General features: G+C 40.6%; 1 protein-coding gene across 5 annotated transcripts in view; it reads right to left on the minus strand.

The window, feature by feature from the left end:
• Positions 1-24556, minus strand: part of birc6 (baculoviral IAP repeat containing 6) — a 279832-nt gene that overhangs the window by 244119 nt on the left and 11157 nt on the right. For all 5 annotated transcript variants that reach the window (XM_063055540.1, XM_063055544.1, XM_063055543.1 and 2 more), the window contains exon 2: positions 3824-4005. In XM_063055540.1, coding sequence (XP_062911610.1) covers positions 3824-4005 — 182 coding nt within the window. The remainder of the gene's footprint in view (positions 1-3823; positions 4006-24556) is intronic.

A 24556-nucleotide genomic window follows, 5' to 3' on the forward strand; every position in this document is an offset into this window, starting at 1 on the left:
TCTTATCATGTTATATATCAATGATTTGCATAGTGGAACTGATGGTTTTGTTGCTAAGTTTGCAGACGATATGAAAATAGCTAGATGGGCAGGTAGGTCGAGGAAGTAAAGAGGTTACAGAAGGACTTAGATTAGGAGAACAGGCAAAGAAATGGCAGATGGAATACAGTGTCAGGAAATGTGTGCTCATGCTCTTTGGTAGAAGAGATGAAAGGGTTGACTATTTTCTAAATAAAGAGAAAATACAATAAAAAATCTGAGGAGCTAAGGAACTTGGCAGTCCTTGTGCAGGATTCCCTAAAGGTTAATTTGCAGGTTGAGTCTGTGGTGAGGAAGGCAAATACAATGTTAACATCCATTTCAAGAGGACTAGAATATAAAAGCAAGGACGTAATGTTCAGACTTTATGAAGCACTAGTGAGGCCTCACTTGGGAGTATTGTGAGCAGGTTTGGGCTCCTCACCTTAGAGAGGATATGCTAAAACTTGAGAGAGAGTTCAAAGGAGGCTCATGAAAATGAAAATGGTTCCAGGATTGAATAGCTTATCATTTGAAGAGCATTTGATGGCTCTGGGCCTATATTTACTAGAACTCAGAAGAATGAGGGGTGAACAACAGGAATTCTGCAGATGCTGGAAATTCAAGCAACATACATCAAAGTTGCTGGTGAACGCAGCAGGCCAAGCAGCATCTATAGAAAGAGGTGCAGTCGACGTTTCAGGCCGAGACCCTTCGTCAGGACTAACTGAAGGAAGAGTGAGTAAGGGATTTGAAAGTTGGAGGGGGAGGGGGAGATCCAAAATGATAGGAGAAGACAGGATGGGGAGGGATAGAGCCGAGAGCTGGACAGGTGATAGGCAAAAGGGGATACGAGAGGATCATGGGACAGGAGGTCCGGGAAGAAAGACAAGGGGGGGGGTGACCCAGAGGATGGGCAAGAGGTATATTCAGAGGGACAGAGGGAGAAAAAGGAGAGTGAGAGAAAGAATGTGTGCATAAAAATGAGTAACAGATGGGGTACGAGGGGGAGGTGGGGCCTTAGCGGAAGTTAGAGAAGTCGATGTTCATGCCATCAGGTTGGAGGCTACCCAGACGGAATATAAGGTGTTGTTTCTCCAACCTGAGTGTGGCTTCATCTTTACAGTAGAGGAGGCCGTGGATAGACATGTCAGAATGGGAATGGGATGTGGAATTAAAATGTGTGGCCACTGGGAGATCCTGCTTTCTCTGGCGGACAGAGTGTAGATGTTCAGCAAAGCGGTCTCCCAGTCTGCGTCGGGTCCCACCAATATATAAAAGGCCACATCGGGAGCACCGGACGTAGTATATCACCCCAGTCGACTCACAGGTGAAGTGATGCCTCACCTGGAAGGACTGTTTGGGGCCCTGAATGGTGGTAAGGGAGGGAGTGTAAGGGCATGTGTAGCACTTGTTCCGCTTACATGGATAAGTGTCAGGAGGGAGATCAGTGAGGAGGGATGGGGGGGACGAATGGACAAGGGAGTTGTGTAGGGAGCGATCCCTGCGGAATGCAGAGAGAGGGGGGGAGGGAAAGATGTGCTTAGTGGTGGGATCCCGTTGGAGGTGGCGGAAGTTACGGAGAATAATATGTTGGACCCGGAGGCTGGTGGGGTGGTAGGTGAGGACCAGGGGAACCCTATTCCTAGTGGGGTGGTGGGAGGATGGAGTGAGAGCAGATGTACATGAAATGGGGGAGATACGTTTAAGAGCAGAGTTGATAGTGGAGGAAGGGAAGCCCCTTTCTTTAAAAAAGGAAGACATCTCCCTCATCCTAGAATGAAAAGCCTCATCCTGAGAGCAGATGCGGCGGAGACGGAGGAATTGCGAGAAGGGGATGGCGTTTTTGCAAGAGACAGGGTGAGAAGAGGAATAGTCCAGATAGCTGTGAGAGTCAGTAGGCTTATAGTAGACATCAGTGGATAAGCTGTCTCCAGAGACAGAGACAGAAAGACCTAGAAAGGGGAGGGAGGTGTCGGAAATGGACCAGGTAAACTTGAGGGCAGGGTGAAAGTTGGAGGCAAAGTTAATAAAGTCAACGAGTCCTGCATGCGTGCAGGAAGCAGCGCCAATGCAGTCGTCGATGTAGCGAAGGAAAAGTGGGGGACAGATACCAGAATAGGCACGGAACATAGATTGTTCCACAAACCCAACAAAAAGGCAGGCATAGCTAGGACCCATACGGGTGCCCATAGCTACACCTTTAGTTTGGAGGAAATGGGAGGAGCCAAAGGAGAAATTATTAAGAGTAAGGACTAATTCCGCTAGACGGAGCAGAGTGGTGGTAGAGGGGAACTGATTAGGTCTGGAATCCAAAAAGAAGCGTAGAGCTTTGAGACCTTCCTGATGGGGGATGGAAGTATATAAGGACTGGAAATCCATGGTGAAAATAAAGCGGTGGGGGCCAGGGAACTTAAAATCATCGATAAGTTTAAGAGCGTGAGAAGTGTCACGAACATAGGTCGGAAGGGATTGAACAAGGGGTGATAAAACAGTGTCGAGGTATGCAGAAATGAGTTCGGTGGGGCAGGAGCAAGCTGAACCTTCCTGATGGGGGAATGAGGGGTGACCTCACTGAAAACTATTGAACGTAAAAGGCCTTGATACAGTGGGTATGGAGAGAATGTTTTCTATGGTGTGAGAGTCTAAGACCAGAGGACACATCAAAATGGAGAGACATCATTTAAGGATAGAGATGAGGAGGAATTTCTTTACCCAGGGAATGGTGACTGTGGAATTCTTTGCCACAGGCAGCTGTGACGTCCAAGTCTTTATGTATATTTAAGTCAGAGGTTGATAAGATTTTTGATTGGCTAGGGCATGAAGGGATACAAGAAGGCAGGAGTTTGGGGCTGAGAGAAAAAAATGGATCAGCCATGATGAAATGGTGGAGCAGACTCAACAGGCCAAATGGCCCAATTCTGTTCCTATATCTTGTGGCCTTAGGGTCTTTTTTTTAAATCATCTGTGTCATTGGAGCACCTGACTCCATACAGCTTTTGTCGAAGTCATTACCCAGAGGTTCACATGCTTTTTGAATCTGGACTGTGATTGTTCAAATGGTGTACTCAGTATCGATCAGAAGTAGTACTATTGCTTGGGTGTTATTAGTTTACGCAGATGGCGTATTGTTTGACTTAGACAAAGAACAGACCACATTTTATGAGTAATTAAGGCAGAAAATCTGGCAATTGCAAAGGGCTCACCAACACTTTCGAGCAACTATAGTTCACTGAAAGCAGTGTTACAGGTCAACAGGAGGTGTTTGATACACTGGACTTCAGACAGGGCACAGAGCTTTGGAGTTGAGACATTACATTGCATATTGGCAAGATCGCACTTGGAATACTGTGCGCAGTCTTGGTAACTTTGTTATGGAAGAGTCATCACTAAAGCTAAAAGAACGCAGAGAAGATGCTACTTGGACTAGAGGGCCTGAGGGAAAAGGGAGACGTTGGCTAGGCTGTGACTTTTATTCCCTGGAACATAGAGGAGATTAAGCAGCTTTATAGGAGGTATATAAAATCACGATGGGTATAGATGGGGTGAATGGAAAAGGAAGGGACTGAACTAAGTGGGACAAAATAGAGTTGGACAAGTTCAGTGGGGCATGAACAAGCAGAAACAAAGAGGCTACCAGGACAGTCAGCTTTGTGGATCTTGAAGTATGTGGGGTATGAGAACAATGGATGGAACTGGATGGAAGATTGTCAGTGGTGGTGAAGTACTTTCTATTCTAAATGACAAGAAAAAGTAACCCATTTTAGAGAATAAAGAATCCAAAAAAAAAAGAAAAATCTCTTACCTCTGTAACTGGCAATTCAAGCTGGACCATGTCATCTTGTTTTGAGACAGGAGTCTGTAGCGCTGTATCAAGTAGCAAGATGCCATTCAAGTCTTTTCTGCACCCAACTGCATAATCATCCACAAACACAACTTTATCCACCGCTGGAAAGTACTGACACCGCACCTGACCTCCTGGCTTGGCTGGGAAAAAAAGGAAAGCAATTTTAGTATCTATGAAGTGTCCCTTTTACAACCTAATGGTGAAATTATCAGTGATTTCTGACGCATAAATTGACACTCATAAGGAGCACTACTTTCTCAAGTTTATGAAGTTGGGCTTCATAAACAGAGGGTTAGAAAACATGAGTATGGAAATCATAAAGAACATTTATAGATGTCATACTATAGGAAAGATCTGAGGGCTTTAAAATGGGGCAGAAGTGTTTTACTAAAATGATTTGAAGGATGAAGCACTTTATATAGTGGCAGAACTTACTTTCATGGAACAAAGACTACAAGGAAATCAGATCGAAGTATTTACAAACATGTACAATACACAGAACAGTACAGAGTGTGACAACAGACCAAGTTATCAGAAGATTGATGCCGATGAGAGATAAGAGAGAGACAAATGGGGGAAACATTCAAAATGCTAATCAGAGAGAGACGAGGGAGATTAACAAAAAGAGACACAGTTCCGAGTATTGTTTAGACCGGTGGCTTTGAACCTGAACTGTTTGAAGTTTGATGGACAGGCGATACCCCAGCAGGGGGATAAGAGGAACAAGTTCGCTAAGGCAAGACACCACACACCACGACACGACGGGGTAACAAGGCCCTGGAAGTGCAGTGCCCCCCCGCCACAAGTTGGTGGGAGTTTTGGAGGTCTGGTCGCTGGACTGACCATAGACGCACAGGGTGAAAAGGTACGATCAGCGGGAACCTGGTGTGTGTGTCCGCCCTTGCCTGGGTACCGGGTTCACCGCAGAAGAACGATCGTATCCGGAACGGAGGGGTCACAGTCGGTGACCTCAGAAGACATTACAAAGGGCTCGCCCGAAAGCTAACTGCGAGGAATACCAAAGGTCTGTTTGAATCCGATTTGAATATCATCATTCGCTCTCTCCCCACCCACGAACGGCACAACAGCGATTACTGCGAACTGAACCAAACTGAACTCTGTGTCACTTGAGACTGATCATTTTACCCCAAGACTGCGATAGAGCTTGATTGATCCTATTATCCTAGTTCTGTGTACATGTGTGTTTTATCATTGCTAACCCACTGCATTTATATCCTTACGTTTAGGGTACTGTGTTACTTATTTCTTTGATAAAACTTTCTTAGTTCCAGTAATCCAGACTCCAACTAAGTGGTCCATTTCTGCTGGTTTGGCAACCCAGTTACGGGGTACGTAACAAGAGAAAATTCTTATTGATCAAGAAGCGAAGAACTAAGAATGAAGATAATTGCACAAATAAGAAACATGATTATTTAAAAACATAACTTCATGAGATTCTAGAATGTGCTGTTTGGGACACAACTTTAAGTATAATATTCAAAAGGGAGGCAAGTAATTAAAGAGATCTTGCAAGTTTACAAGGTGATGAAATGGGATTAATTGACTTTTAGCCTACTTACTCAATTACTAAGTTCCCTGGCCCTGATCGCCTCATTTTCACCATTTCCGTCCAATCCCTATACACTTCTATCCCCAATCAGAAAGGCCTCAAAGCTCTTTGCTCCTTTCTGACCAATAGTAAGGAGTTAACGGGCTGATTTTCAGTGCCCAGATTACTCAACTATTTCTGAATATCATATGTAGTGAAATGAATTGCTAAACCTTGGCATCTATGATGCAGAAGATACCAACCACTCCACCCCATGCCAGAGTTCTTTAATGTTCTTTTCTGGTGACTGCACTTCAGCCAGGTTTCATTTTGGAATCCACTATTTGAATCACAAAATTATATACACCATTAGTGCTTCATCAAGCTCACTTTAAAATCAGTGCAAATCCTCAACACAAAATGGATGACATCCCCCAATAAATAATAGCATAATAAACAGGATGAGTACACAATTTAGTTTCTCGTGTCTGCACCACTATTCAAGGAAATCATGCTTGAAATTCTACCCCAGAGTCGTTTCCTTTATCCCCTGTAAATAATTTGAAAATATTTATGTTCGCTCTGCAGAAGACAAATTCTATTGTGAGCAGTGTTGGACAGCTTGAGTTTGGTCTCCTTTATTGAGTGGCTGCAAGTTTCTGTGTGTGCTTTGTGCTGTGTGCGACTGTTGGTACTGTATTTTGCACCTTGACCCCAGAGTAACATCTCGTTTGGCTGTTTTCATAAATGGTTGAATGACAATTAACCTTGAATTGAAAAGGAGTGTTCAGAAATGATATCCATTAATTCCCTTAGTATCAAGAAATCTTTTACCTCAGTTTTAAATACACAATAATACACTTGTTGACTCCAAAAACATGTGGTTTCCCCATATAATTTTACAAGCAAAATCATGCAGATCAATACACAGGAGCAAAATGAAAGCATTCAAGATACAGAGACATGCATTCTTTTCAATGTTATCAGTTTTCAAAGCCAAAAATTCCAACTGTAAAACACCTTTACAGCAAAACCTAACGTACAGAGTTGGTACTGATGTGTCACTATTATGCATCTACAAAAAGCAGACTTATCATTCAACCAAACTACAACAATAATCAAACATAACACTTTCAACTATCTGACTTCATTAATCTAGGACTTAAGAATTCTCATGCTACTTCTGAACCACAGAATACTTCCAGGGAGTTCCACGTCGAGTTATATGGAAGAAGAATTAGGAGGGTCAAACCAAAGCTTTCATTACTAGATTATAAAGGTACATTCTGTTGAGCAGATAGAGTGACCAATAAATATGGTAGGGGAGAGGAAGAGATTCAGGAAAGGATAAGAGCCAAGGAAAGAGGACAGAATTGGAAGAATGCAAAATCATTGGATGCAAGACCAGTTCCCTTTTAGAAAAGCATTGAGTAAAGCCGAAGGTAGGTAAAACCTAACATGGTATACTTAGGACCTTGTGGGAGGCTACTACAGAAATTGTAGGGAGCATCAAGCAGATATTTAAAATGTCCTTAGCCACAGATGGAAGTTTAGGAAAGACTAAGAATAAACCAGGAAATTATAACCCAGTGAGTCTCACATGAGTAGCAGGTAAGTTACTGAAGGTATTCTAAAGGAACAGATATACAAGTGTTTGGATAATCAGACTGATCAGGGATAGTCAACTTGGTTGTGTGTGTGGTAGGCCATGTCTAACCAATCTTAAACAGTTTTGAGGAAGTTACCAGTAAAGTTGATGAAGACAATGCATGTCTACATGGACTTTAGCAAGGTCTTAACAAAGGCCCCGCATAGAAGGTTGGTCAAGGTTCAAGTTGCTTGGCATTCAGGATGAGGTAGTAAAATGGGCTGAAAATTGGCAGGTGGAATTTAATGCAGACAAGTGTGAGGTGTTGCACTTTGGGAGGGCCAACCAGGGTAGGACTTACACAGTGAACGGTTGGGCACTAAGGAGTGTGGTAGAACAGAGGGATCTGGGAATACAGATCCATAATTCTTTGAAAGTGGTGTCAAAAGGCAGATTGGGTCCTAAGGAGAGCTTTGACACATTGGCCTTCAAAAATCAAAATAGTGAGTACAGGGGCTGTAATGTTATATTGAAGTTGTACAGGATGTTGATGAGGCCCAGTTAGAAGTATTGCACAGTTCTGATCACCTACCTGCAGGAAAGATATCAATAAGATTGAAAGAGTGAAGAGAAAGTTCACAAGAATATGGCCAGGACTGAAGGACCTGAGTGATAGGGGAAGGTTGAATGGGTTAGGACTTTATTCTCTAGAACGTAGAATACTGAAGGAACATTTGATAGAGGTATACAAAATTATGAGGGGTATGGATAGGGTACACACAAGCGGGCTTTTTCTGCTGAGATTGTGAGAGACTAGAACTAGAGGTCACAGGTTACAGGGGAAAAGTGAAATGTTTAAGGAGAACATGAAGGGTCAGGTGGTATTCTTCACTCAGAGAAGTGTGTGGAACAAGCTGCCAGCAGAGGTGGTGATGCAGGTTTGATTTCAACATTTATGAGAGATTTGGATAGGTACATGGATGGGAGACACATGTTGGACTATGGTCTGCATGCAGGTCAATGGGACTTGGCAGTTTAATAGTTCAGCATGTATTGGATGGGCCAAAGGGCCTGTTTCTGTGTTGTAGTGTTCTATGACTGTGACTTACTGACTTCAGTAAAAATACACAAGACTGGTCAGGAACTACACAAAAAGAAACACAGTATATCAGAAATCAAATGTGGTGTAAACTTGATTATCATTTCTATCTTTTTTAAAAAGATGATCAAGTTAAAGTCATTAAAATATAAAGGAAGAAATAGTAGGAACTATAACATTCAGGGGGTGGGGGTGGTTCAGCTTAGGCCTTACAACCCTGACAGGCAAAACAAAGCTTACGGAAAAAGGACCGAAGAATCGCTCGATACGTGAGTGCAACAGTATTCCTGAGTTTCCACTCAGGACTTGCATGATTGACAGTCATGAAAAGACAGGAAACTCCTGACACAATGAAGTAAACCCAGACCCCAGAGATGGAGGACCTTTATTGATGCCCTAAGTGCCAATGGCATAATGGGCAGTAAGTACATAGGAACTTTTAAAATATCTTCATTATTCTATTTTAAAAGACTGTGGGTTACAATTGACCTTTTCAAATCTTTTTTTTAAATTTCAGAAACTGAAGTGACTATTTTATTTCCAAAGGGCCAATATATATCCTGGTACTGAAAGCCATTTGGAACGAAGCTGGGAGGCTGAATAAGAAAATGAAAGTTAAATCATCAATTGAAATAGTTTCACTGATGCACATAAACAGAATGACATAACTACACTGCTGTTTGTATACATCTACACCCGCCCCACCCACATTCTTTGCTGCATGCAAAGAGAAGCCAAATGCTCACAATCTGGTTGTTGTAATGATCCATAAACCTTAAAGGTGAACTGCAGTATAATCATAAAATGAGTTTCAAGCTTTATTACTATGTCATGAGATCATGTGTTTTTTGCCTTACAATACATGGAAACAAAAATAACAGCACAAGGCTAGAGAACTTGGGCAATATTTGAACAGAGCACGAACATTTTCTCTCCAATATTTTTATTATTAATTTTACAAACAAGAATACAGAGTACAAAAAAAAAATATATTTATATATCAATACATTATACCAAATTGCACATAAAGACTCCTTACCCTATACTTTATTACTTTATTGTCGCCAAACAATTGAAACTAGAGCGTACAATCATCACAGCGATATTTGATTCTGCGCTTCGCGCTCCCTGGAGTACAAATTGATAGTAAATATAATAAAAATTTAAATTATAAATCATAAATACAAAATAGAAAAGAGTAAGTAAGGAAGTGCAAAAAAACAAAGAGGCAGGTCCGGATATTTGGAGGGTACAGCCCAGATCCAGTTCAGGAGCCGTTCAGCAGTCTTATCACAGTTGGAAAGAAGCTGTTCCCAAATCCGGCCGTACGAGTCTTCAAGCTCCTGAGCCTTCTCCCGGAGGGAAGAGGGACGAAAAGTGTGTTGGCTGGGGTGAGTCGTATCCTTAATTATCCTGGCAGCACTGCTCCGACAGCGTGCAGTGTAAAGTGAGTCCAAGGACGGAAGATTGGTTTATGTGATATGCTGGGCTGTGTTCACGATCTTCTGCAGCTTCTTCCGGTCTTGGACAGGACAACTTCCATACCAGGTTGTGATGCACCCTAGAAGAATGCTTTCTACAGTGCATCTATAAAAATTAGTGAGGGTTTTAGGGGACAGGCCAAATTTCTTTAGCTTTCTCAGGAAGTAATGGCACTGGTGGGCCTTCTTGGCAATGGACTCTGCTTGGTTGGACCAGGTCAGGTCATTTGTGATATTGACCCCGAGGAACTTAAAGCTTCTGACCTGTTCCACCTGCGCACCACCAATGTAATTGCGGTCGTGCGGTCCGCTACTCCTTCTGAAGTCAACAATCAATGTCTTCGCCTTGTTGACGTTGAGGGATAGGTTATTGTCTTCGCACCATGCCACCAGAATCTTAATTTCCTCTCTGTACTCAAACTCATCATTACTCAAGATGCGGCCTGCAATTGTTGTGTCATCAGCAAACTTATATTGAGTTCAATGGAAACTTGGCTACACAATCACAGGTGTACAGTGAGTATAGCAGGGGGCTGAGTACATAGCCTTGTGGGGCACCGGTGCTCAGAGTGATTGTAGAAGAGAGCTTGTCCCCTATTTTTAAAGCCTGGGTCCTGTCTATGAGGAAGTTGAAGATCCAACTGCAGTTCTGAGTGCTAAGGCCCAGGTTCCGGAGCTTAGGAATCAGTTTATTTGGAATGATGGTATTAAAGGCAGACCTGTAGTCAATGAAAAGGAGCCTTACATATGCGTCTTTATTCTCCAGGTGTTCTAAGGAGGAATGTAGGGCCAGAGAGATGGCATCTGCTGCTGACCTGTTGCTCCGGTAGGCGAATTGCAAAGCGTCAAGGTTGACTGGTAGGCTGTGGTTGATGTGTGTCATAACCAATCGCTCGAAGCACTTCATAGCAATTGATGTCAGAGCCACAGGTCGATAGTCATTCAGGCATGCCACCTTGCTCTTCTTCAGCACTGGGATTATCGTTGCCTTCTTAAAACAGGAGGGGATCTTAGACCGAAGCAGGGAGCAGCTGAAAATGTCAGCAAACACTCCAGCGAGCTCGCTTGCACAGACCCGGAGAACCCGTCCCAGGACACCACCTGGGTCCGTCGCCTTCCTTGGATTTATCTTCAGGAAGGCCCTTCTAACGTCCTCCTCGGTGATGATGAATTTCGATGCCACCAGGTCCGGTTCATCCAGAGGGGGCAGGACATTCCTCTTCTGTTCGAATCTTGTGTAGAATACCTTAAGTTCATCAGGAAGAGAAGTGCTACAGTTATTGATATTCCCAGCCTTTTCTTTGTGCCCAGAGATCTCATTTAGACCCTGCCATAGTCTACTAGCATCCCTCTGTATTCATACAGATTAATTAATTGCTAACATTGAAATAGAGTAATTTTATTATATCAAAAAATCTAACCCACTACCAAGACCAAAGCTGATTAGTAAAGAAAAAAAGGGAAGAATAAAATTATTAGTCATCATCTGTGCTTTAACAGCAAATCAAAGGTTTTGAAAATAATTCAAAAAAGGTCCTCAATGTTTGAAAGTTTTGGCTAGATTCAGATATTGAACATTGAATCCTCTCTAAGTTTAAACATGACATCATATGACATAACCATTGAGTGTGAATAGGCGGGGGGCACATCTTTCCATTTAAGCAGGAGTGTCCTTCTAGCCATAAGAGAAATAAAAGCCAGAATTTGCAAGCCAGATGACTCCAAAATAATATCCTTTCCTCCAACAATACCAAATAAAGCGGTCAAAGGATTAGGCTTAAAGTTTACTTTGAAAAGTATCGAGAAAGTTTGAAACAACATACATCAAAGTTGCTGGTGAACGCAGCAGGCCAGGCAGCATCTCTAGGAAGAGGTGCAGTCGACGTTTCAGGCCGAGACCCTTCGTCAGGACTAACTGAAGGAAGAGTGAGTAAGGGATTTGAAAGTTGGAGGGGGAGGGGGAGATCCAAAATGATAGGAGAAGACAGGAGGGGGAGGGATAGAGCCAAGAGCTGGACAGGTGATAGGCAAAAGGGGATACGAGAGGATCATGGGACAGGAGGTCCGGGAAGAAAGACAAGGAGGGGGGGGACCCAGAGGATGGGCAAGAGGTATATTCAGAGGGACAGAGGGAGAAAAAGGAGAGTGAGAGAAAGAATGTGTGCATAAAAATGAGTAACAGATGGGGTACGAGGGGGAGGTGGGGCCTTAGCGGAAGTTAGAGAAGTCGATGTTCATGCCATCAGGTTGGAGGTTACCCAGACAGAATATAAGGTGTTGTTCCTCCAACCTGAGTGTGGCTTCATCTTTACAGTAGAGGAGGTCGTGGATAGACATGTCAGAATGGGAATGGGATGTGGAATTAAAATGTGTGGCTACTGGGAGATCCTGCTTTCTCTGGCGGACAGAGCGTAGATGTTCAGTAAAGCAGTCTCCCAGTCTGCGTCGGGTCTCGCCAATATATAAAAGGCCACATCGGGAGCACCGGACGCAGTATATCACCCCAGTCGACTCACAGGTGAAGTGTTGCCTCACCTGGAAGGACTGTTTGGGGCCCTGAATGGTGGTAAGGGAGGAAGTGTAAGGGCATGTGTAGCACTTGTTCCGCTTACACGGATAAGTGCCAGGAGGGAGATCAGTGGGGAGGGATGGGGGGGACGAATGGACAAGGGAGTTGTGTAGAGAGCGATCCCTGCGGAATGCAGAGAGAGGCGGGGAGGGAAAGATGTGCTCAGTGGTGGGGAGAAAGTTTGAAATACTTCTTTCCAATATTTTCCAAGACTTGCACATGTCCAAAACATATGAATGAGTGAAGCTTCTCCATTATTACATTTATCACAATACAGAGATATATCTAAATAAAAACAAGACAACTTATCCTTGGTCATATGGGCCCTATGGACCACTTTAAATTGTAGGAGAGAGTGGCAGGCACATAACGATGAAGTGTTAACCAATTTAAAAATTTGATTTCAAGTTTCCTCAGAAATTGAAGTCTGTAAATCTTGTTCCCAAAATTTTTAATTTTATCTAAAGGAACACTTCTCATTCCCAACAGCATATTATAAATATTAGATATAGATCCATTATTAAAAGGTTTCAAATTAAAAATTACATCTAGTAGATTCTTATCAGGACTTCTAGGAAATGTACTTATTTGAGACCGTAAAAAATCTCTTATTTGTAGATATCGAAAAAATGAGTTTTGGGTCAACTATATTTAGTTGACAGTTGTTCAAATGAAAAGGGACTTCCCTCTATAAACTAGTCCTGAAAGCATTTAGTACCTAATCTATCCCATTCTTTAAAAGCCATATCAATCATAGAGGGTTTAAAAAAAATTAGAAAAAATGGGACTCGAAAGAGAAAATCTCAATAAGCCAAACTATTTTCGGAATTGTATCCAAATTCTCATAGTGTGTTTAACTACCAGATTATCAGTTAAGTGACTCAGAGACAAAGGAAGTGAGTGTCCAAGAAGAGAGATAATAGGAAATTTATTAACAGAGTTAGCTTCTAAAGAAACCCACATCGGGCAATCCTCATGATTAATGTAATGTAACCAAAATGTAAGGTTTCTTATATTAACTGCCCAACAATAAAATCTAAAGTTTGGTAAGGCTAATCCTCCATTCTTTTCATCTTTCTAAAGATGAATTTTATTTAATCTAGAATGATTATTCTTCCATATACAAGAAGATATAATAGAGTCAAGAGATCAAAAAAAGATTTAGGGATAAAAACAGGCAATGCCTGAAAAGATATATAAATTTAGGTATAAATTTTTGATAGAATTAATTCCACCAATCAGCGATAACGAAAGAGGCGACCAATTTGATAGTATCCTTTTTACGTGATTCAATAGGGTAAGAAAATTTTCTTTAAGTAGAAATTATAGTTTTTAGTGATTGTTACACCTAAGTAGGTAAATTGGTTTCTTACAATTTTAAAAGGAAGGTTAGAATTTGTTGGTATCAAATTATTCAAAGGGAAAAGTACACTTTTATGTAGGTTTAATTTATAACCTGAGAACCGGCTAAAACAGGAGAGTAAAGAAAGCGCATGGGGTATCGAAGTCTCACCATTAAAAATAAATTGCAGCAGATCATCAGCGTACAGCGAGACTTTGTGAATAGTGTCTCTCCTTAAAATACCAGTGATATCATTAGATTCTCGAAAGGCAATGGCTAAAGGTTCTAAGGCCAGATCAAAAAGCAAAGGGCTCAACGGACAACCTCGTCTAGTGCCACGCTGAAGCTTAAATGGTTTGGAATTGTGAGAATTAGTGATAACCCTAGCGGAAGGAGCTAAATAAATTTAATCCATTGAAAGAAAACGGGTCCAAAATTGAATTTTTCTAAAGTTTTAAATAAATAATTCCATTCAACTCTGTCGAAAGTTTTCTCAGCATCTTAGGGATACCACATATTCCGATATCATGTTAGAAGGAGAATAAATAACATTTAGTCGCCGACGAATATTAAAGTGAGAATATCGATTTTTGATAAATCCAGTTTGGTTATCGGAAATGACAGACGGTAAAATATTTTCAATCCTATGGGCCAAAACTTTAGATATGATCTTAGTGTCAACATTAAGTAAAGAAATTGGTCTATAAGAAGAGCATTCAATTGGGTTCTTATTCTTTTTAAGGATAAGCGAAATGGAAGCCTCATAAAAAGATTGAGGGAGTCTGCCCGACTTGAATGAATCTGAAAAAAATGAACATAAATGAGGTACAAGTAGAGAGGAAAAGATCTTGTAAAACTTTCCAGAAAATCCATCTGGACCCGAAGCTTTCCTCACACGTAATGAGTGCACAGCCTCAACAATTTCCTCAAAAAAAATATATTGTTCCAATAACTTTCTGTTGTCAGCAGAAATTGCAGGAATGTTTAGTTGATCTAAAAAAATTGTTCATTGCAGTGTTATCCTTAGAAGATTCAGAACTATAGAGTTTAGAATAAAATTCTCTAAAAGTATCATTTCTAAATAATCAGTTGTCCTATCACCAATAGCTTTGCATATTTCTTTAATCTGCTGTTTAGCTATAAAGGTTTTAATTTGATCAGCCAATAATTTACCTGGTTTATCTCCATGAATATAACATTGACTTTTATCTTTTAGGAATTGGGTTTCAATTGGATAGTTTAAAAGGAGATCATATTTAGTTTTAGTTTCAACACGTCTTTTATACAAGGCAGGTTCTGGAGCCAAGGCATACTATTGGTTGAATTGTTTCAGCTGATTAGCTAACACTTCTCTATTAGCTTTCTTCTTAATACTTGCAGTATAAGAAATAATTTGTCCTCTAATATACGCCTTAAAGGCATCCCATCTGATAAGGCTAGAAGTCTCCTCTAACATATACTCTTAAAAAAAGAGTAATTTGCCTCTCCATAAATTTTTAAAAATCTTTATCGGTTAACAAAGTGAGATTGAATCGCCAAAACCTATTTGTTTCAAGACGACCAGGGAGATTTTAAGATAGGAGCACAGGAGCATGATCTGAGACAGCGATCTCTTTATATTCACAGGATCAAACTGATGGAATCATTTGGCTATCAATAGAAAAAAAAATCAATCCTGGAACATGTATGATGGACATGAGAGAAAAACGAATATTCCTTGTCTGCTAGATGAAAAAAATGCCAAGCATCAACAATACCACATTTCATTAAAAAAGATTTAATAAGCACAGCTGATTTATTTGGTATCACTAGTTTGGAAGATGAACGATCTAAAGCTGGATCTAAGCAACAATTCAACTCTCCATGCATCACCAGAGTACAGACTTAGATCTGGCAAAAATGAAAAAAAAAACACTCAAAGAAACCTGGGTCAGCTATATTCGGAGCATACACATTGGCAAATACCATTAGTTTGTTATTTAGTTTCCCTGATACTATAACAAAACATTCATTAATATCAGAAGTTACTTTATGTTGAACAAAGGGAACTGTAATATCTATAAAGATTGAAATCCCTCTGGCTTTGACCTGAAACGAGGAATGGAAATGAGATCCCCTCCATTGATTAAAAAGGCGTGAATTGTCACACTTACGTACATGGGTTTCTTGAAGAAAAACAATTGGTACCTTAAGTTTTTTTAATATAGGCAAAAATTTTACTTCTTTTCACGGGGTGATTTAGCCCTTTCACATTAAAACTAAGTAAATTAATACTTCGATCCATTTTAAAACTGTTTATAAAAGGTTAAAGTAGCAATCAGAGAAATATATATTAAACCCAAATAATAAACCTTGAGATATATTAGCTAACAACAGAATTGACCAGATTCCCAAATCAGCTTCAAGAAAAAAAATCCCCATCTCCTTCCCTTCTCCCAAAGAGAGAAAGTCAGTCAAAGAACCACCGCTATCTACCCCCACTGAAAACATCCCCTTAAACAGAATTCAAGGTTATTTACTGTTCCAACCAAGACTAAATATAGTAAAAAACAAGCTTAGACAAGTTTATCAAACAGAGAGAGCAAGTATTCATGCTGAAAAATATTAAACAGTCATTTTTTTTAATATATAGTATTTCTGTTTTGGCAAGATTTTTAATCTATTCAATATATGTATAGAGTCATTTTTTCTTGAGTCTAAAGATTTTTGTGCCTGCTCCTTCGTACAAAACCATTTAAATAATCCATCTTCCATTGCGATTCTCAGTCGAACTGGAAAATGAAGAGAAGGCTTAAAATTTTGGCTGTACAGCTCTGTCATGACATTTTTTAAACTTAACATGTTCTGTCATAACTTGTGATGAAAAATCTTCAGCAATACAAATCTTCTGACCTTGGTAATCAATCATACCTTTTCCACGGGCATCACGAATCAGACGGTCCTTTATTTGAAATTCATGGAAACATATAATGACTGATCTTGGTTTTGATTTTGAATTCAATCCATCAATAGGTGATTTGTGAGCACGATAAATCAAAGGCAGAGACTTTATAATATCAGGGAATAATTCCATCAAAAGGTTTGCAAAGAATTCTTTAGGATTATCTCCTTCCATTAGCTCTTTAAGTCCCAAGATTCCTAATTTGTTTCTTCTACTTCTGTTTTCCAAATCAATAATCTACTGTCTCAGTATTTCATTGGACTTGATTTGTTTTACATACAGCTTTTGCAAATCATCCATTCCCTCGTCCAGTATAGTAATAACCTCTTCATATTATCATGCTCAGTTAGTTGCTTGAATATCATCTACTTTCGTACCTATTTGTTTAATTTCAGCGCTGATTTGTTGCAAATCAGCCGACGCTTCTTTTCTGAACTGTTGAAACTCCTCAGTCAGCTTTTGAATTGAGCCCATAATAGCTTCCAATGCTGCTTTGGTAGTCATAGCAAATAGTAACCTGTCTAATAGTAGTATTTCAAAAGTTTGGAGCCAAAAGTAAGTAAGTTAGGAGCACCAGCAAAGAGCTGTTACTCCATCAGAGACCACCAGGCAAATCCAGCACAAACATTTTAACAGGGCAACATCCTTTATCATTAATCTTACTTCCTGCAAAACATTAAACTTTACAACAACAAGCTCTTAAGATGAACATTCAGACGTCTTTCCAAAATGTTAATATACAGCAGAGGTCAAATTTTATACTAACAAATTTATTATCAACTGTACAGTCAGGTAGTATTTTAGACACATGATCTAGTAACCCATCGATAGAAAGAATGTCATTAAGTTGGAAAAGATGGAGCAAATGTTCACAAGCACGTTACTGGGAATGGAGAGGCTGGGACTATTCACTGGACCACTGTAGGCTGAAGGGGTGATCTCAGTGGTAGAACAAAATCATGAGCGGCAGAAATAAACAAGGTGCATGGTCAGTCTTTCTCCAAAAACTAGAGGGCAGAATTAATAGAACAGGAAAATTTAAGGAGAACTAGAGGTGTACCTACTTTTTTTTTTATTTACAGAGAGCAATGGTTACATGGAATGAGCTGCCAGAGAAAACTGTAGAATCGGCTATAAATACAATGTTTAAAAGACCTATATATTTAATTTCCTTAAACATTTCTGGTTTGATATTCTTATATACAAAATATAATTTAATTCTCAGTTGAAGTAGTAAATAATGATGCAGCAATAAAATACTGTCTACTCAGTTGCCACTTTATTTGGTACCTTCAATCAATGGCCCAAATACCAACAAACAGGAAACAGTCTTACTTTTGCAACCAAGATTCATAAAGGTGGATTCAATTGACCCAATTAGTGCTCATTTTCCAATATATTGAATGTTTTATGGCACTTCACGTGAATGAATCACCGGTGCTTAACAGCAAGGTAAACCACAATTCCACAGTTTGTCTTTTAGACATGGAACATAGGACAGTACAATTTTCAGCCCACAATGTTATATCAACCTAAACAAACCTACTCCACAGCAACACACACAAAACGCTGAGGAGCTCAGCAAGTCAGGCAGCATCTCGGGTTGAGACCTTTCAGGCTGAGACCCTTCTTCAGGACTAAGGAAGGGGGAAGATGCCACCATAAAATGGTTGGGGGAAGGGGAAGAGGGTAGCTGGAAAGTGACGGGTAAAGCCAGATGGATGGGAAAGTCAAGGGCTGGAAAAGGAGGAAACTGATAGGAGAGGAGAGTGGACCATTGAGAAAGGGAAGGAGAAGTGGACCCGGGGGAAGTAATAGGCAGTTAAGAACTAGTAAAAGATCAGAATGGGGAAGAGGAAGCAGGGTTGGGAATTTGTTTACTGGACGGAGAAATCAATCTTCAGACCATTAAGTTGGAGGACACCCTTCTACACAGTCCATTTTTCTTATATCCACATGGCTACCTACAAGTTTTTTTTAATCTGTTCTGCTGTGAAAAAAACCTACAAGACATCCTAAACTTTCCTCTTTTCACCATAAACAGATAAACTCTAATATTCGCCATTGCTGCCCTGGGAAAAAGTTGTTGGCTGTCCAATCTATGCCTCTCAATCTTGTACACCTCTATCAGAATCAGGTTTATTATCACCAGCATGTGACGTGAAACTTGTTAACTTAGCAGCAGCAGTACAATGCAATATACAATATAGATAGAAAAAATAAAATAATAATAATAAATAAAGAAAATCTTATTCCGTATAGTTTATATAGTATGTCTGTCTGTTTAGGTACCATATCCAATGCGGACTTTGGTGACCATGGTTTTCCATATAGATCTATCCTTCATTTTTTTGGATGACTTCCATTTCCTCGATGTAGTATATACGTAGTATACACATATCAAATAGATTAAAAATCATGCAAAAAAACAGAAATACTATATATTTTTTAAAAAGTGAGTTACTGTCCAAGGGTTCAATGTCCATGTAGGAATCAGATGGCAGAGGGAAAAAGCTGTTCCTGAATCGCTGAGTGTCTGCCTTCAGGCTTCTGTACCTCCTTCCTGATGCAACAGTGAGAAAAGAACATGCCCTAGGTACTGGAGGTCCTTAATAATGGATGCTGGTTTTCTGAGACACCGCTCCCTGAAGATGTCCTGGGTACCTTTTTTTTTTAGGCTAGTACCCAAGATGGAGCCGACTAGATTTACAATCCTCTGCAGCTTCTTTCGGTCCTGTGCAGTAGCCCCTCCATACCAGACAGTGATGCAGCCTATCAGAATGCTCTCCACTGTACATCTATAAAAGTTTTTGAGTATATTTGTTGACATACCAAACCTCTTCAAAACGCCTAATATAATACAGCCGCTGTCTTGCCTTCTTTACAACTGCATCAATATGTTGGGACCAGGTTAGATCGTCGAAGATCTTGACACTTAGGAACTTGAAACTGCTCACTCTCTCCACTTCTGATCCCTCTTTGAGGATTGGTAGGTGCTCCTTCATCTTACCCTTCCGGAAGTCCACAATCAACTCTTTCATCTTACCAACGTTGAGTGCCAGGTTGTTGCTGCGGCACCACTCCACTAGTTGGCATATCTCACTCCTGTACACTCTCTCGTCACCACCCGAGATTCCATCAACTATTGTTGTATCATCAGCAAATTTATCGATAGTATTTGAGCTATGCCTAGCCACACTGTCATGGGTATATTAGAGAGTAGAGCAGTGAGCTAAGCACACACCCCTGAGGTGCACAGGTGTTGATCGTCAGCGAGGAGATGTTATCACCAATCCGCACGGATTGTGACAGATGAGAATTTCCCTCTCATTCTCCATCATTCCAGAGAAAAGTCCTTACTTCCTCAACCTTTCCCCATAAGACAGGTTTCTCTAATCCAGGCAGTATCCTGGTAAATCTCCTCTGCACCCTCTCTAGAAGCTTCCATATCCTTCCCTTAAAAAAGAGACTAGAAACGAACAACCCCAAGTATGATCTTAGCAGAAATTTACAAAGCTGCAATATTACCTTGCTGCTTGACATGATTCCAAATGATTTAACCTTCAGAAAATAGACAAGAAGCAATTCAAATCATTAAGACTTTTATCTCAGTATGGCAAGTGGCTGGACCCTGTTGAAGGTAACTTGTCGAATGATCAGATTTAAATGAATGACAAGACAATACATCTTTGAAGCCAGTTACATCTCCAGGAGCTTGATTTTTTTTCAAATACAAGAGATTGAAGGGACAGCCTATTTGAAAGTAAGTGCTATAAACAAACTGCAAAACCATAGCAGACAATTATTTACCAAGAGAAAGTTTACATTAAAAAAATGGAAACGGGAATTGTAAGAAAGGCAAGGAGCAATTAAAAGTCTACTTTAAGATCATTGTAGCAGTACATTATCAAATTACTTCAAACAGCATAAATGTGATTGCTACTTAATAAGAACTAAGGATTGTTTTTACAAACTCACCAGGCCAAGAAACTTAAGAGATCAGAATGGAGGCAAAAACCTTAAAAGACAATATGCTGAAGGAATAAATTTTGTTTTATTCCTTGTCTCTCTTCCACTGAGGGACACACAATTTTATCAGGGCCTACCAAGTTTTTTCCATGCAAGAACTAAACTCCAGCTCTTGTACATGCTTAAGCCAGCAATAATATCTACTGCCATATGGCTGGTGACAATAGTGCCGTAATACCATTACACTGGACACCGCATGGAGTCCAGTGAGACAGCACTGAATGAGATATCTGCTTGTCGTGTCTGCACCAGGTTGAACGTTTTAAGTACAGAAGTACTTGAAGTTGATGAAGGAAAAGTCTGCTCTGTCAATAGTAAGTTTAACATTTCCATTTGATTAAATTCAATTCATTTAATCCAGTGTTGATTATTTGATTTCATTTTGGAACATTAACTACTTTCAAATTCAGTGACAGCAGCAATTCTTGCTGCAGGGCTTCATCCATCTGAACCATTATGCTGCTCTGTTAGTATGTTAAGCAACAAATATGCCTGGAATCCTGCTGGAACAAACACTGTGATGCAAGCATAGGTAGCAGCCCTTCGCAAGCTAACAGCCTTATTGTGACACCTCAGATATATCTGGTGGAGTTAGAACTGGTGATAACATCTAACATTACAACATAACTACAGCTCTACAGTGTCCTCAGTCCTGTGTATCAGACAGCTTACATACGACGAAACTCTGCTCAAACAAGCACTTCCCGGAGAATGTACAAGTATACGACTTGCCAGCCACCAATATTACTAGATCCATATTCCAAGTTCTTTTTCACCCACTCAGTTGCAGACTCAAATTGTGAATTACTCATTGTCCAATTCAACCTTGAGAAAGTTTCAGAAGTTCAAAAGTGAACTTTCAAAGTTCTAAACAAAGACTGACAAAATTCTAATGTGCAAAAGAGAACAGATCATACAAATAATAAAAAAATAAATACTAATGAGAACATGATTTGCAGAGTCCTGCAAAGTGAGTCTATAGATTGTGGTCAGCTCAGTATTAAAGCGAGTGAAGTTATCCAGGTTGGATAAAGCCCCTGATGGTTGTAAGGTACTAACTGTTCCTGAACCAGTTGGTGTGCAACCCAAGGCTCTTGTACTTCCTACCCAGTGCTGGTAGTGAGAAGAGAGCACGGCCTAGATGGTGGGGATCTTTCACGATGGATGTTGCTTTGAGTCAGCACTCCTGATAGGGGAAGGGAGAGTGCACTTTGATTTGTGATAGACTGGACTGTATCTACCACATTTTGTAGATTTTTCCATTCCTGGGCATCGGTGTTTCATATCAAGGCATGATGCAATCAGTCAGGACACTCTCCACTGTACACGGTGACATGCTGAGTCCACACAAATTTCTAAGAAAGTAGAGCGGCTGTCATTTCTTCTTTGCGATGCCACACTTACATGTTGGTCCCGAGACAGATCCTCTGATATGGTTACAGCAAGGAATTTAAACTTACTGACCCTCTCCAATTCCATTACTCTAACAAGGACTAGCTCATGGACTTGCACCTTCTTCACCTTGTAGTCAATAATGAATGAGCTCTTTGGTTTTGCTGATGTTGAGTGAGGGGTTGTTGCTATGGCAGCATTCGACTAGATTTTCAATCTCCCTCCTTTATGCTGATTTGTCAACACCTTTGATTCTGCCAACAATGGTATCATCAGTGAACTTAAAAATGGCCTTGGAGGTGTACTTAGCCACAAAATCATAGCTATAAAGTGAGTAAAGCAGGGGGCTTAGCACAGTTTTGTAGTGCTTCTGTGCTGATTGTGATTGTAGAGACATTATTGCCAACATATACTGGGTCTGCACGCCAGGAGAGTGTGGATCCAATTGCACAGGTAGGAATCAAGGCACAAGTCTAGGAGCTTAGTGATTACTTTTGAAGAGGAATGATGGTGTTAAATACCAAGTTATAGTCAATAAAGAGCATCCTGATGTATGCATTTTCATTGTCCTGATGTTCCACAGCTGAGACAAGAGCCAGTGAAATGTCATCTGCTGTAAACCTGTTGTGAAAGTAGACAAGTCAAAGCCAATCCAAAATCACCCTCAGGCAGGAGTGATGGTCTTCATTAGCAATGTCTTAAAGCACAGTGGATGCAAATGCTACTGGATGATAGTCATTGAGGCTGGTCACCATGTTCTTATTGGGCACCAGTATGACTGAAGCATCCTTGAAGCAGCTGGATACCTCAGACTGCCGAAGGAAGAGGCTGAAGATATCAGTAAACACTCCAACCAGTTGACTGGCACAGGTCTTCGTTACTCGGCCAGTGGATGCTATCACATTGGCCTCAGAGCCTGAAATCACAGGGTCATCAGAGGTTATGGAGGCTCGTGAAGGTGCCTCCATGTTCTCAGTCAGAGTCAGTATTTCAAACACAGACTAAATTTCACTTACTGTAAACCCCTTACTTCATTCCCCTGCAACAGCCATTGCACCCTCAGGTCACAGAAATACACTGAAGCTTCTGAAACCCCTTTTTATCGGGTATCTCTAGAGATGTGGCTCATAACAAGGGGAATTGAGTATAGGAGCAAAGAGGTCCTTCTGCAGCTGTACAGGGCCCTGGTGAGACCACACCTGGACTATTGTGTGCAGTTTTGGTCTCTAAATTTGAGGAAGGACATTCTTGCTATTGAGGGAGTGCAGCGTAGGCTCACAAGGTTAATTCCCGGGATGGCGGGACTGTCATATGTCGAAAGATTGGAGCGACTGGATTTTAGAAGGATGAGAGGGGATCTGATTGAAACATAAGATTATTAAGGGATTGGACAAGCTGGAGGCAGGAGGCATGTTCCCGCTGATGGGTGAGTCCAGAGCCAGAGGCCACAGTTTAAGAATAAGGGGTAGGCCATTTAGAATGGAGTTGAGGAAAAACTTTTTCACCCAGAGAGTGGTGGATATATGGGATGCTCTGCCCCAAAAGGCAGAGGAGGCCAAGTCTCTGGATGCTTTCAAAAAAGAGATGGATAGAGCTCTTACAGATAGCGGAATCAAAGGTTATGGGGATAAGGCAAGAACTGGATACTGATTGTGGATGATCAGCCATGATCACAGTGAATAGCGGTGCTGACTCAAAGGGCCGAATGGCCTACTCCAGCACCTATTGTCTATTAGCCCCTCATTAACAGCCACTGACCTCAGCGGTGAGAAAACCACCTTTCTCAAACTCCATATGTCTAGGGTCAGTATGGCTTGGGTCCCACCAAAACCGGGAAGTTGGGATGTCTTGACCACACAAACCCCTTTAGCTTAAACCCAAACATGCTAGAAGCAGAGCAGACTGCTCTTACAGAACTGCAAAAATGAAATACCTACAAAGCAGTAAATATCTTAACCAAGACATTACACTTCAAATGCCTCTGTATAAATTTCCTCATAAATCCCAATCTTCTGCATTTTTTGTATTAATCACAAATCTTCAATTTCCAAAGATTATCTGCTGAAACAAATCCTTCACATTTATAAATTCCCCATGGACTTTGGTCCAGCAGCCCTCAGTTATATCCCATAAGTATTCAATTGTGATTTACAATGTGCACCGCTCCTGCACCATTCTCAACTTAGTGACTGAGCTTTCAACCTTGCTGGTGTCAGTTTCTAGTGCATCTCAGCATACTCAAAACTGCTTAAAAGCTATTCTCAACTAGTTACTTCTCTACTACTCAATGTGCCTCTCTACACAAAGCACCCGGGGACCATTTATTAAGAACATCATACAAACGCATGCAGGTGTCAGTCTCATCTCAGCACTGCATTTTTGTTGTAAGGTTGTCCCAAAGATGAGCTGAATATAGCTTTATATTTCACATAGTGCTGAGCAAGTACAGTATTGTCAAGGGTAGAGTTTTTGGAAAGAACAAATTGAGGACTCTGCTATTTCAAAGGGAGGAACATGGCATGGCATATTTTGAAAACAGAATGGGGTTGCCCCAGTGTCCTGATGAACATTTATTCCCAAATGACATTTTTAAAATAAATAAGCAACGTGTTTAGCAAGATCCCAATCACATTGTCTCATTTTCCTACAATACAATACAAATCATCTGGGCCCTCTCAAAGACTTGAAAACTAATATCTGT

This window comes from Mobula hypostoma, chromosome 8 (assembly GCF_963921235.1).
Source record: "Mobula hypostoma chromosome 8, sMobHyp1.1, whole genome shotgun sequence".
NCBI lineage: Eukaryota > Metazoa > Chordata > Chondrichthyes > Myliobatiformes > Myliobatidae > Mobula > Mobula hypostoma.